This window comes from Perna viridis, chromosome 13 (assembly GCF_037379345.1).
Source record: "Perna viridis isolate PV_CMFRI_1.1 ecotype Kerala chromosome 13, ASM3737934v1, whole genome shotgun sequence".
Classification (NCBI taxonomy): domain Eukaryota; kingdom Metazoa; phylum Mollusca; class Bivalvia; order Mytilida; family Mytilidae; genus Perna; species Perna viridis.
This window is the reverse complement of record NC_142457.1, coordinates 10,561,763-10,576,678: the sequence shown is the minus strand read 5'-3', so window position 1 is coordinate 10,576,678 and position 14,916 is coordinate 10,561,763. Positions and strand designations below refer to the sequence as shown.

The 14,916-nt window shown below is 31.2% G+C and overlaps 1 protein-coding gene across 8 annotated transcripts in view; it reads right to left on the bottom strand.

The window, feature by feature from the left end:
- Positions 1-14,916, bottom strand: part of LOC148599533 (uncharacterized) — a 71,090-nt gene that overhangs the window by 21,147 nt on the left and 35,027 nt on the right. For 7 of the 8 annotated variants that reach the window (XM_088558707.1, XM_088558715.1, XM_088558714.1 and 4 more), the window contains 9 exons: positions 13,035-13,148; positions 9,772-9,864; positions 9,159-9,233; positions 7,782-7,895; positions 7,428-7,481; positions 6,389-6,472; positions 4,660-4,773; positions 3,880-3,954; positions 2,862-2,954 (listed from right to left, as the gene is read on the bottom strand). In XM_088558707.1, the coding sequence (XP_088414833.1) occupies positions 2,862-2,954; positions 3,880-3,954; positions 4,660-4,773; positions 6,389-6,472; positions 7,428-7,481; positions 7,782-7,895; positions 9,159-9,233; positions 9,772-9,864; positions 13,035-13,148 (816 nt within the window). The remainder of the gene's footprint in view (positions 1-2,861; positions 2,955-3,879; positions 3,955-4,659; positions 4,774-6,388; positions 6,473-7,427; positions 7,482-7,781; positions 7,896-9,158; positions 9,234-9,771; positions 9,865-13,034; positions 13,149-14,916) is intronic. The other variant, XM_088558711.1, reaches the window with a different exon arrangement.

Genomic DNA, 14,916 nt, shown 5'->3' with positions numbered 1-14,916 from the left:
GGAAAATCTAGGCCACAAATATATACACATAAAAATGTCAATATTTCTATTATATAAAATGATGGAAGGAATTTTTCATGAATCGCTTGCTTATAACACACACTCCTATATATATCTTTTCACCCGAGATATTTGAAAATATATTTTTCGGGAGTAAATCATGAACATTCTTTTAGATGATTTGAGAGTTGTTTCCAAAATTTGATAGACCAGACAGATTCATATGTAATAGCATAATTTATGTCAACCGGTTCCTTGACAATGTGCTTAATTCCTATCAATATTGCATTGATAAAAGTATTTCATAAATAGAAAATATTTAGAATTTTCTATATATTTCAGGGTCGAGAAATACACTTCCTGCATACCAAATAATTTATTTAACTTAAAATGTATTCCAGAATAAAATTATATTGACAATACAAAAATCCACGTCATGACTAATCACCATTTTAATTTATTTAAATGAGGAAATACATATTGATTTATGGAAATAGCATATATTTCTAGAATGTTTTAATCCATAATGTATAGATAGAGTAAATATATGGAAATTCTTATGTTTGTATATGTGTGTCCTAGATATTGACTTTGAGGGGCTTTATGTAGGAAAGAAGAGTTCTTGTATAATAAAACATTTCTGGGAAAGCGAGGCTAGGAACTGTCGATATTAAGGTACGAGTTATACTAATACATAAACACTTGACGATGGTTTAAAAAATAACCATCATCGAATGAATCTGCGCTACCAAGCAAAACCGCTTATTTATTTACTACGTTTCACTCAGCTAGAGCTCAGCCATAGAGTATGTGAAGCATAATCCACAGAGCATGATCAGAGCTGTTAAAGATGTACTGTAGTGGTATAAAGGCTTTGAGAAAACCCTCTGCAATGGAGGTTGTCATTGAAACATCCAAATTACTTTCTCAGAAAAAAAAAGCATCGTTTCAAAAGAGAACAAAGGAAATCAAAATTCTAGCGGAAATCAAAAGAATGTAATCCAAGGACAAAGACCAGACAGGAAAAGAAGACACAGAAAAAAAAGAACATAGAATAACTAGAATGATACGTATAAAGCAAATGAACAAATCGCACTCCACTTAAACTGGAAGCATAGACCATTAGAACCGATGGGTAAGCCTCGAAAAATATCGTTTATAACAAACCCGACAGAACCACAACACAAACAGATAATGAATGCAATAGGACAACATACATACTGTTTCTATTCATTGTATAGTAAGTAAAATAAACACTTTTTTCTTGGTCGTGATTTTGACGCTTCTCTTTTACTGATATGATAGTAACTATAAAGATATATCGACTAACTAAATTATTATTGACTATACTCGACGTCACATACAGCACATACTCATTTTCGAATTGAAACTCTACTTTTTAAACTGTCGGAACTTACCGCTAGAGTTGTCTCTCTTTTATTTATTCTGAAGATAGTTCGCATATATACATGACGTGTTAGTAAAAACGAGTCGCTTATTGGCTTTAATCGTGCGTAACAAATCCTTACGGGAAAATCCCATGCTAATATCCGCCATATTGGTTTCTACGGGGCAATTTCTTTACAAAGAAAGTTCGTAAGTTCCCGTCAAACTCCGGTCTGCTTGATAAACTGTATTGTACTTTGTTCGCGTAGAATAAATTCGAGATATCCGAACTAACGCCGAAATGCATTCCCGGATCTTCGGTGTTTGGACAAACCATCTAAACGTAAACAACATCTCCTACTAACCCGATCACTGTAAACATGATCGACTTTTGACAATGTAAATATTAGGACCGAGAATTAAAATCTCACCGGAATTCAACGATTCAATGTTAAGGGGGATGCTGTTTGGCCTAACGAATGAGCTAGTGATTTAAGACAATTTTAACGACGATAGGAGTCAATAAAGTCGTAGAAAGTATTTTTATTCAAATTTTAAAAGTATCTTATTTATGTGACGCCGAGTACACTAATTTTACTTTTACCAAGGTTCTGTACTGTTGTGATACTATTGATCAAATTATGAGGACTAGTGCAACTTAATTATTCCTAAGTTTATAGTTTGAAAAGAATTTAATGACCGTTTAGGTCATCGTGAAGAAAGGGGATTTGTTTTAATTAAATACATTTTCTAACTATTAAGAAAAATATCAAATATCGTGCTCATTGCTTAAAGCCAAATGTGTACCTATATCAGTCTTGTTCAATTATCTATGCTTTCACAGGTATATTTGAATCCTTTGTCAAAAGTAAAAGGAATAAAATTCCTATAATACATTTATCGACAATTCCAGAGTTTTTACCATTGTTCCAATATGATCATTATATTTATAATATAAGTACACCAATACTAATCAACGATAACATTACAACCCATTAACAAACCTTAAATCATGTTGCACTAGGTTAAATTGTTAAACAGGTTTTATTGTATATGTATAGCAGTGCTTTACCAAATTCCTGTGTAAAATTTTTCGATAATGCACTCTTTAATTTCAGTAATTTCATTCCCGGACTTTCTCCCGCCAAAATGTCAAAACCTTACAAATTATACTTCAATCAGCCATTCAAAAAATTAGAATTTTATGTTAAAAATAGCAATAAATCAGAGAAATTTCCTTATAATAAACTAGTAATTAATTGGCAATTGTGAATCAATCGTGCAAAAAAAAAAAGAAAACGCATTAAAATGTACCTCGTGCAAGGAACACACTCGTTAAATCTTCGGCATATTTTGGTTATGTAATCTTTCCAGTTAACTATCCTATTATTAAACCTAATATCATATGATCGTCTTGATCGTAAATTGTGTTTTATTATAGTGAAGAATGCAAATAATTAACATATAATACATACTTATTTCCTCTTTATTTTTATCCCGTTCATTTTGTAGTCGTTTGTTTTTCTCTTTGCCACTTTGAACGGATTGTTCTAAGGTAACAATTCTTTCTGCAATACACATTAGATAAAAACTGTAATGCTATTTTGCCACTTTCGTTGATTATGATAATAGTTGAAAAGAGATGATTTATCGTTGACAGTATTAAACACAGCAGTAGTCGTATAAAAAGCAAACACAAAAATGAAAAAAATCATATACGTGGATAACGACATGAACTTAAAGTAACTTCTTCTTGAACACTTAAAAAAGTTTAAGCATTAAACAAAACGTGCTAACAGAAGTTAGTGCAAAATATTTTTTCATTGCGGCTTCAAAACGACAACGTAACATGAATGTCAATTATCCTACCGGTGCTCTTGATCTATGCTCCCAGTTTTTTATTGGATTCCGAGTTTTTCATTTGCTTTTGTTACTTTGTTTGTATGATTTTAGTTACTTTATGTTCTTCGTTGTATATGTCTGTTTTGCATGTCTGGTCCTTGTCCCTGCATTACATGCTTTTGATTACCGCTATAACCTGGATCCCTTGATTTCTCTTCCAATATGTGAAGTAGATATGTTTATAAAATTTCGTTTCAAATTGTTATTCTGATTATAATATTTCAAAAATGAATGAAATAAAGCAGAAATACCGTTTAGTGGTGTTAATCAGCTCTATGTTTGTTACTGATAGATTAAAAGTATTAACACAGAAACTGTAGGAGGAAAACACATAGATTCAGCAAGTACATGGACTCTGCATTGTTGTTAAAAGTGTTAACACAGAGACTGTAGGAGGAAAACACATAGATTCAACAACTACATGAAATCTGCATTGTTGTAAAAAGTGTTAATGCAGGGGCTGTAGGAGGAAAACAAACAATCGATTGTTTTCATTAAAACAGTCATGTCAAAATGAATGCATTTTAAAAGCATTATGACTCGACTTGATATAATGATTTGTACTACAAACATTATTTGGAAAGGTCTTACCTTTAAGAGCAGAATTTTTAGATGTAGACTCCTGCATCAGAGACTGTACACTTTGGAGGGATTGTTGGTATCGTTCTGTGAAGTTACAAAAATAAAATGTGTACAACCTCAATTTTATAATATATATGACAACAGTATAGTGTAATATGGTGATCATGGAATTTGACATAATGGTTGATGACAAAGCAGACCATCCTTTGATTGGCCATGCTTAAACAAGACAAAAAACCGGATCATTTGTTTAAAGTGCGTTCACGAAGTTAATAAAAGATGAGGTAATTGTCCCGGTAAGGGGCACACGTATCATTTACTCAGGTTAAAACATATATATATATATATATATATATATATATATATATATATATATATATATATATATATATATATATATATAATATGTATATATATATATATATATATATATATATATTACTATTTAAAGGAAACATACTAAAATTTGGCTGTTTATTGATTCATGGTTATATGTTTTGGATTTAAGTATTTCTTGTATAAACTCTATTTATAAATCATCTTCAACTCCCTACATATTTAATTCTAATGCGACTGTAGTGAGGTTACTTTAAACATACTGAAATGTGAATACTTATATAATTAATATCTATGTTTCTCAATTATATATAACATATACGTACAAAAACAATTGTGAAGCTAAGTTGAGTTAGTTGATATCTGATGGCTAATGTATACGAATGTTCATAATCATAATCTCGTTTTATAGAAATAATTTGTTATTTTGTTTTGTGAATATGCCTCGCATACCAATATCTGAATTCATTGTATCCTTTTCCGCCATTAGCTGGGTTATACTCTCCTCTTTGGAGTCTAGTTTTACTGACAAATCTTCTTTTGCTGACCGTAGGTCGCCTATTTCAGCTAAAATAATAAATATTTAGAAATATTTGACAACTCTTTTATCAATGTGAAATAGATATATAAACAAGACGTTTAACGTGGTTTCACTACCTAACATAAAGGAACATACCGAAATTTCAATCTCAAAATCACAAATCGGAAAGGGAGATAAAAAAATAGATATCAAATGTTTTCTTGCGTGACGTAAAGTCAAATAATGCCTAAAACTCATTTTATATGAAAGCAATATTGTATGATAAAACATCAAGTATAATACATCTGGAAACATTAACTCGGACTTTTCTCGTCCGAGTTATAGCATGTTAATCTATCATATTTATCAATATGTGCAGCATTACAAGTTTTAAAATACATAAAACACGGAGGCTTCATTCATTGAATTACACATGGTGGAACCTCTCGGTGATCAATTTTCTTTCCTGCTTTGACAGTTCTGGTAGCACTATATATGAGAATCAGGCAAATGTGATGCATGGTTGGAAAGCCTACATATGTTTATTTTTTTATATTTTTTTAAATGTAAATAGAAATTAGCATGTGGTTTTTATTGTAACCCTTGTTCACAATTAAGGGAGATAACCCTGTACATGACACTAAAATACAATAGAAACTGTTAAGATTTTCAATGTACATTATCTCCTAAGAGCAGACAGATTGGAATGAATAATTACACATTTCATCATATAGACCTATTGAGCAACTTAATAACAAAAATAAAAGTGTGCCGCCTTTTTTGGGGGGTATATCACATATTACAGAATTTGTATGATTCTTACAAAGACTATTACTTAAGTACTTCTTGTATACAAGAATTTATTGGGCTTAGATCTTCCTATTTACTTGATTACTAATGCTGCTGGTGAACGGTTACTCTTTGTACACACACACACACACACACACACACACACACACATATATATATACAAACGTCTCAGAATGTGACGACTCTATTCACTACACTGCTCCATCGGATCATATTGATACAGGGAAGATATGTAAACGTATAGAAAGGTCTGAAATATTCCCAACAAATTTTTGGTCGTTCCCTCCACGGGACTGGAACTCGTATCGCTGTGACATCTATGGCAACACCGCCTGCACAAAGTCCTGCGCCCCAGACCACTCGGCCATCTAGGCTATATTTACGTTATCTTCCCTGTAGCAATTTGATCCGATGGAGCAGTGTAGCGAATAGAGTCGTCACATTCTGAGACGTTTATATATATATGTCAATATTTTAGTCACTAGTACTTTTATGCCTTGTGGCAATCTTCATTTCATTTTGACACTGCAAATTGTATTGTACTTTGCCACCATCAGGTATATAACTATTGTAACGTCACATAAACGTTACCGTTAACAACGTACTCAAATAGTTCACCTGAAGATTGCCACAAGGCATGAAAGTACTAGTGACTAAAATATTGTAATTACTTGATCATGTTGGATTATTATTGACAAATATATACTTCTGTATACACATTAAATTCTTAGTCGAATATATATATATATATATATATATATATATATATATATATATATATATATATATATATATATATATATATATATATATATATATGATTGGTATTATTTTTTTTTGCATTTTATGTACCTGTTAGAATTCTTATTTGTTCATCTCCTTTGTCTTTTTCTGGTTTTATCCGCCTGAATAGCTCTTTGTAATCATTTTGTGTTTCTTAAAGTAAATCAAGCACAATATCATTCGTTGAAGGTTGGTCCAAAATACATGAATAAATATCTTTCACTTTATAATTATTTTTTTAACGATAACATGAAATATTATATGATTGAACTCAGTTGTTTTCTTAAATTTATCCACAGTCTAACATTCACTTTTAAAACAAATACAAGTCGGAGGAACTGTTCTGTCTAATTTGAATGAATGGTCTGACCTTTAACATCATTAAAGTCTGAACAAAATAGCTTTTATATTTATCCCCAACTATCTGAAATATATTAATGTTTTTTTTTTCTGTGAGAATTTCTACAGTAAAATTTACATTGCAAATAGCAGCAATCAAACGAAAACGTAAGATCGTTGTAAATTTTAAATGTTTGAGCATAAATGCTTCATTCAATGGCGATATTCTTTCAAATGTATAATATATCGAACATGAATGGACTAAAGCAGAAAATACCGTTTCACGCCATGAATCATGTCTCATTTGTCGAAGCGATGGTAGCCATGTTTGTTTACGAAATGTATATAGAATTCACACTTTTGAAAATCTGTCATCGCCGAGGCCATAGAAAGTGAACAATTACAAATAGTAATGCACAAAAGAAACATGTGCTAGTAGATACCATTACTACAAGACAAAATAATGTCATATGATCATGACTTGACTGAGTATAATATAATAGATTGGTTTAAAAATTTACAACTTTGTTTATTTCGTAGTTAACAAAATTATAGTCGAATGGATGTTTTAGAAGTCCTCTAAATAGTACCGTTAAACGGTATGAAAACCGTTCAATTTTTCTTCATATTCTTTTAAACGAACTCTCATAGTATTCTCTGCTTCTCTACAACCGTATAGTTGTTTATGAAATAAAAGTTCCGAAGAAAATTGACGATACGAAGAGCGAAGTCAATTCCTACTGAAGCGTACAACAAGACCTCGACTTACCTCTCATTTCATTAATCGTACTCTCAAGTTGTGTAACTCTAGATTCTTGTTCATCTAAAATATCAGAAAAAAAATTTATACTATCTAACAAAAGTCGCAGATTTATTTATTTTTTTTAAACGCTGTCTCATCTCATGTTGTTTTCATTTCTATTTGTATTTAGAAATACGGACGTCTCTAGTGGTAATTTGGACTGGATTTAATGTAGATTTCTTACTTCCTCCTTGTTCAAATGTAATTTTGTTTAAAATTGCGCTAGGGAAAACTTAAGAGATTACAACAATCAATGAGAAGAAGTTTCTGAACTGATTGTCATTTATATCATTACGTGGTTTCGTATTATATATATATTACATTTGTTTGTTAGTAAGTTCTTCTTTTCCATCTCAATCTGTTCACGTTCATCTCTGAAGCGGTCTACTTCACTTTGTAACATTGACTGTTCCTCCATTAATTGTTTATTTTGTTCTGAAATAAGGTAAGATTTTGTATAATGATTAACTGATTAACAAATCTAACTGTTAAAAAGGAGCTTTTGTGATATTGATATTAAACGGACTTACTGTAGCTCATGCAAGCATAATTATTCCATGCAAATTTCATGTGATTTTACATTAATTGTGCGAATATAATTGGTTACAAATTTCAAGTAAAAAAACGAACCTTCACGTGATATCCAAGTGAAATTATTACATAGTCATAGTAATTGAAGTTGGCGTAAAAATCATGTCAATCATGAAATTTGCAAGAATGTCATGTCAAGAAGGTAGACCTAGGGAAAGGGACATAACTCATGAAATAAGTGATGTTTGTACTGTATTCAATTTCACTAAAACCTCTCAACCTTTTGTTTGAAGCAGAATAAAAATGAATCCAAGTTAATTAGATGCTTACATAAGATTGATGTAAAATGCTGAATACAAACGTTCCAATGACCCGAGGTCTACCTCCATCTGCAAAATCCCAATGATTACACGACAAATATTCAAAACAGTTTACTAAAAACCACAAGTTTTCTTGTGCTGTAAAAATATACTTGACCTGCAATTTGTTTTAGTACCAACAGGGGACGGAAAGACGGGGTTGTGAATTTATGTTGAGTGTATGTCAATAACGGTTCCCTAATAATTTGTAGTTTCCTACTTATTTGTAGCAAGCATAAAAACCAATTCGAAACGTTTAACTCAAATCGATACTGCAATGGAAATTACACCATGCCCGGAGCCTTTAGTTTGAAAAGATTACAAATGAAAATGCTAGTTAAAACTGTTACCTTTTTTTTTTCGAAAGACCATAATTGAATGCATTAACTATTTCCCCCAAATTTCTAAAGGAAATTTCATTTTTATTATACAACGTTAGCTTAACAAAACCTATAATTATTTTCGGTTATTTTAGGTTTGAAGTATGTCCGCATCAGATAGATTAAAATGTCATGTGTCATTAAATAAAATATATTTAACATTTGATTATATCACCCCATGCCAAGACTCATCCCAAATACAAGGCTTGTAAATTTGCAAAATTGAATAACCTATCTTTAAAATTAGTTTTAACAATGAAACTATTTACTACAATAAGTAATCTGGGAGTGTTAATATCAGCAATTTTATACCGTAAAATCAGTACCAATAATATTCAGTCTTTCCAAATTTTTACTAGAGTATCTCTTATTTTCGGCATCTGTAATACTGTTAGGTGTTATTGATTTCAGTTTATCGAAACGTTTACCTTTGAGTGAGTCATTTTCAGATGTAGATCGTTCCAACTGCATGTTGACATCATCCAAGATCCGTTGATTTTGTTCTGTTTTATAAAAACAACATTAAGTTTTGAATATTATATTTTTCCCAAAGTAAATATATAATAATGATAATAATAATACTTTTTTTCAAGAGGGTAACACAGTTAGTAAATACACTAATCTTCTCTGAGGCCTTCAACAGTAAACAAATACAAAACAATCAATAATACATATTGTTTAAAATACACGCTAACACATACAGTGACACAAAATCAAAAAAACTCTGTTTGCTAAGTAAATAGCATTTTAATCTGTTTCTTTTTTTAAATGGCAGTTTTGGAATTTCTTACTATTGTTGGTAGATTGTTCCACAGAGTTGGACCAGATAACTAAAAGATCTTTTGTAGAGTTGAGTTTTGTTCTAGGAATAGATAAGTTACCCTTGATTGTGTTTCGTAACACATAGTAACTTCTCACATTTGGAGTTTTGAATATTAAAGTTTATTGTAAATGATGGAGCATCACTTTGTGACAAGATTTTCTGTCTAGTTCCAATTAACATACATTTTGTTTCAGCAAAGTTTATAAACATCTAATTACTTTCGCACCATTTTTCCTTTTCCACCAGGTCTTTTTGTATTTTAGGTTTTATCTTGATTACATCTTTTCCAGATAAATGAATTGTTGAGTAGTCTGCGTAAAGATCAGTATTACATTTTTTTATGTGAAGTGGAAGGTCATATATGTATAAAATAAACAAAAGAGGACCAAAAATTGATCCTTGAGATATACCAATTCCACTAGGAGTATTTTTACTTAACATTTCCTATTTGAACTTGTTGGGTTCTATTTTCCAAATAAGATTTAAAAAAGTTTACACTGTTTTTGTCAAGGCCATATAATTCTAATATTTGCTTAAGTATAGAATGTTCAACAACATCAAATTATTTTCTTCAAATCTAGGAGTATTGCAATATTAATATTTCTCTCATTCATTTCCTCAAGAAATGTATCAACTATATTGATCAAGGATGTCTGACACGAATGACCAGGTCTAAAACCTAATTGAGCAGGGTGGAATAACTTATTATTTAGAGACATAATAATAAAGATGGGATTGAACATGGCGTTCAATAAGTTTTGAAGTAGTTGGTAAAACCGATATCGGTCTATAATTTGTTGGAAGAGCACGATCACCTGCTTTGAACATTGTTGTCACTTTTGCATTTTTTTAAAAAATATCTGGATAAGTACCAGTATCTATCATTCTGTTTAACATACATGTTAGAGATGATGCAATAATAGGTGCACTTAGTTTAGGCAATTTATGACCAATGTTGTCTGTTCCTGAAGACTTAGTTACATCTAGTTTATTTAACAGCGAAAACAAATCAGGGATTGTTAAATTGTTAAATGCAAAATACAAAATTTTTCATTTGCTATTTTTTTCCTGCACAAAACTTTTTAAGTCTTACTTCTATAGATATTTTGGATCTTTTAAATTTATAAGCATTTTATCATAGTATTTGTTCTTAGACTCCTCAATTATATGAAAAACTCTATTTCTCGAGAATCTATATTCTGCCCACATGCCTAGAATATGATATTCATCTCTCATTTTTCTTGCATATATCACATAATTATTATACCACTCGGGTTGTTTATCTCGTTTGACCCTCTACTACAGGAGCATGATTGTTGATGACATTATTAAAGATAGCATACTATAAGTTAATCTAACATTATTAGTTTCCATTTAGTTGAATTTGAAAGTGATTTAGCTAAATCACTTTCAAATTCAACTAAATGGAAAGGAACTCTAGATAAGTCATTTAGAAATGTATTTTCGTTGAAATTTTTAAAATTCCTATATGTTATATGTCTATGGGAATCTTTTTCATTTTCTTTTATTTTTTTTCTTTTCTAGATATACAAATAGGATAATGATCACTTAAACTGCATTTCATCACATGTGATTCTAAAACCGTATCTTTGTTTGTAACATACATATGATCAATTAAAGTTCTAGAATTTTCTGTAAACCTGTTGGTTCTTTTACAATTTGATGAAGACCAAAAGTCTCCAACATACTTTTCCATTTAATTGGTAATTTATATGTATCAGGTAATAGGAAGTCCATATTAAAATCGTCAGTCAAAATAATGTCAGAATTGGATTTTGTGGCAGTAGACAATTTATTTTCAAAGTAATCAATCCACTGTATAAGAGATTGTGGAGGCCAATATACAAAGCATAGTAAAATGGTTTTCTATGACTAGGCTTAACTTCAAACCAAACTGTTTCAAGATTTGAAATTTTAAATTGTTGCTTCCCTTCAAATTGTAATTTTTCAGAAAAATAAATAGCCCAACCACCCCCTCCATGAGTGTTTCTATCTTTTATTTTTAATATGTAACCCGGGATATCAATGTCATTATTAGGTACTGTATTCGTCAAAAAACGTTTCGCAACAACCGTAAACATCTGGATGATTATCAGAAGTTCAAAGATTATAACGAATTTCATCAATCTTGTTACTTATTCTATTTACATTGTGACTACAGATCTTAATTGATTTATGACTATTAAACCCATATTGGTTTAGTCTCCTATCAGTTACTAGATCTTTGACTGAGTTTCCATGGATGTGCTTACATAGAAGACAATGAGATGATCAGAAAAGTAAAGAACATGGATACACAATAAAAAATCATTTTGGCCTCAGGTATACAAATATCATATGTCACAACCTCACTAATATGATCTCAAAAGTATCCTTTGTACAATTTTCAAAATCATCAGGAATTAAATCATCTTTTACATTTTCAAATTTCTCAGATGTTTCTAATGCACTGCAATCAACTGTTTTTGGACTAGATTCTGAGATAGTTACACTACTTGAACCTATAGGTGTCTTCCCATCAATACATAAACAGACGCTTTGTTCATCATAATTCATAGACTAAGATTTTTGGAGGGTTTCTTTGTAGATATCTCCTTAGTTTTGTTAACTGGACTTTCAGCAAAGTCATATAATTCCAAACAAGAATAGGATATATTATTGCATTCTGAGCAAATATTTTGGAAAAAATCAAATACATTTGTAGAACAAATAGAAGAATTTTTGATAGAGGCCATATCTTCTTTGCCAATTTCCTAGTGATAAAGGGAGCAAAAGCGTTTTTTATGACTATAGCATTTGCAAGAAAAACACATAACTTTTTGTTCATACCTACATATTTTTGTATTGTGATTGTTGGCCAAAATACAAACAGTACCAACTTTTTCCTGATCTTTTTTTTGTTTCAAAATTGGTACATGGTTTTCAATGCATTTCAAAAAAGTTGAAGTTCCTTTCTTTGACAAGTGTATAACGTATCTAAGGAACATTTGATAATTAACTTCCATTCTCTTGCAAGAAGTAATCTGTCAGGGCAATAAATTCTAGCTTTAAATTTTCACATAGGTAGTAAATCATTTCATTTAAAGGGTTAATATCTACGCATATTTCTACGACGCTTTCTGTCAAACTCAAGATCTTCTAATCTCTGTGTCAGAATCAATTTTTGTTGAATTGCCATCGGTAGCAAAGAGTTCAGTGTTTTTTTTTTCTTCCTCTGCATATTTCTACGCCGCTCTCCGTCAAACTCAAGATCTTCTAATCTCTATGTCAGAGTGAAAAAAATAATACCTTACAATTCAGCAAAAAACAGCGATAAACAGATTATTAAATATATTTGTTAACTCGCGGGAGTTTCTCATTCTCATCTTGTCTTGCGGCAAAGTACACGACGAGATAAGCATGAGAAACTCCTTCTCGTTGAAAAAAATATTAAATAATCTAATGATATATATATTCGTACCGTTATTCACATGCAAGTTTTCATTTTCGGCTTTTAGGTTGGAAAGTTGTCCTTTTAAAGTCTCAATCTGTGCAGACAAATTGTCCGTATCTCGCTGTAAACATTCTTTTTCATCTACAAAGGAAAACAATAAAAATACGAAAATTACGTAATCAATATTACCCATAATTCTCGGGTTATTAAAAAATGCAAAACGAAAACTAAAAGAGAAAAAAAGAAACAAAAATAATTGATACAGAAAGAAACAAAATTAAACAATTCGATAAAATGAATCAAATCGTAATACAAACTTAATTTAACGATACCGTTTACCATCACACCTTCAAAAACTCTACATCAAATATAGTATCCATATCCACCAATACCCTCATTGTACAAAGTAACGACAAAAAGGAGCATATTATATACAAATTTCATAGTTAACACTTCTTTTACGCTTACAATTGTTATTGGCATTTCTGGAAATATTGAGTTATGTCAAAATACTGCACAAACACATTTTACGGATTGTAATTTCAAACAAAACCAAAATTGTCTATTTATTCGTGCAATCTTTAGCCGAAGTAATATAATCATTCACATGTGATAATCAATATCAAATTTTAAAATAATTAAAATTTACACTAACGATCAAATATGTTTTTTATAATATTTTACGCGGTAAAACGTTGATACTGTAAAAATTCTTTAATTCATGGATACAAATTTTGGATTAGGAAAGAAACACGGGTTGATGGATTTTGGAATTCGTGGTTTTTAGGTTTTCAGTATACTTGTATACAATAATGGGAGTCCCTTTTTCGGTCGGAACGAAATTTCGTAGTCTGGCTTACCTACGGAAACCACGAAATTTTGTACCCCATGAACAATAGTACTTTCACAGTACTTGGAAAACTACCTTGGTCTGTAGTGTTGCTGGTATTATATGTAGAAACTAAAATCCACAGTTCAATAGACAGGCCTTTGTTCAGTAACAGATAAAGTGAAAACTTTGTAATCCGAACATTTTTTGACGTTATCACTGGTTCAGTTTAAATAGGTATTTGTTAGCCAAGGTTGGAAATAATTTAGATTTTCATTGATATCAATTGGCCCCGTGCAGGTTCGGGTGTTAAAAGAATAGCAGCAGCGCTAAGCTTGTCGTAAAAGGTGACTAAATAGTGCTTTGAAACCTAGCCGGGGGCTAGGCGCTCCGCCCACAGAGCAACTGGGATGTGTGCCCGAGGTGGTGGAATGGGGTAACCCTGGCATGTTACATGCTGGGGTTGTCAGGCTATAATACGGAAAGCCTGACTGCAAACCATAGTGGTGCACCGTGTTGGGAAAGATGTCACGTTCCTTGCATGTTGAAGAACCCTGCTGTGGTATTTGATAGGAGTAGAAACCTAAAGCGCTCCGCCACAGGAGGCTAAATTGCCCGACCTTACCCATTCCCCCCTTTTTCTAGAGGCAATCAAAATTTGTCGACTCTATTATCCTTGTGTCCCATCCTTTTTTCATTTCATCATCATTTCATCATCATTTCATGTTCATTTTATCATCCATTTAATGTTCATCGTCTGAATATAGTTGAAATATTGCTGTTCGGATGTTGAACCCAAACAAACAAGCAAGATATCAATGTACTTCAAAAAATGCCAGGTTAAGACAGATTTTCGGGTTAATGTGGGTTTAGTTTAGACAGGTTTTCGGACTAATTTGGGTTCAGTTAAGACAGGTTTTTGGTTAATACAGATATCAGTTCAGACACGTTTTCGCATTATTTAGTTTCAGTATAAACATGTTTTCGTATTTATTAGGGTTCAGTTTAGACAGGTTTTCGGTTAATTCAGGTATCAATTTAAACAGGTTTTTGCAATAATTAGGGTTCAGTATAGACAGG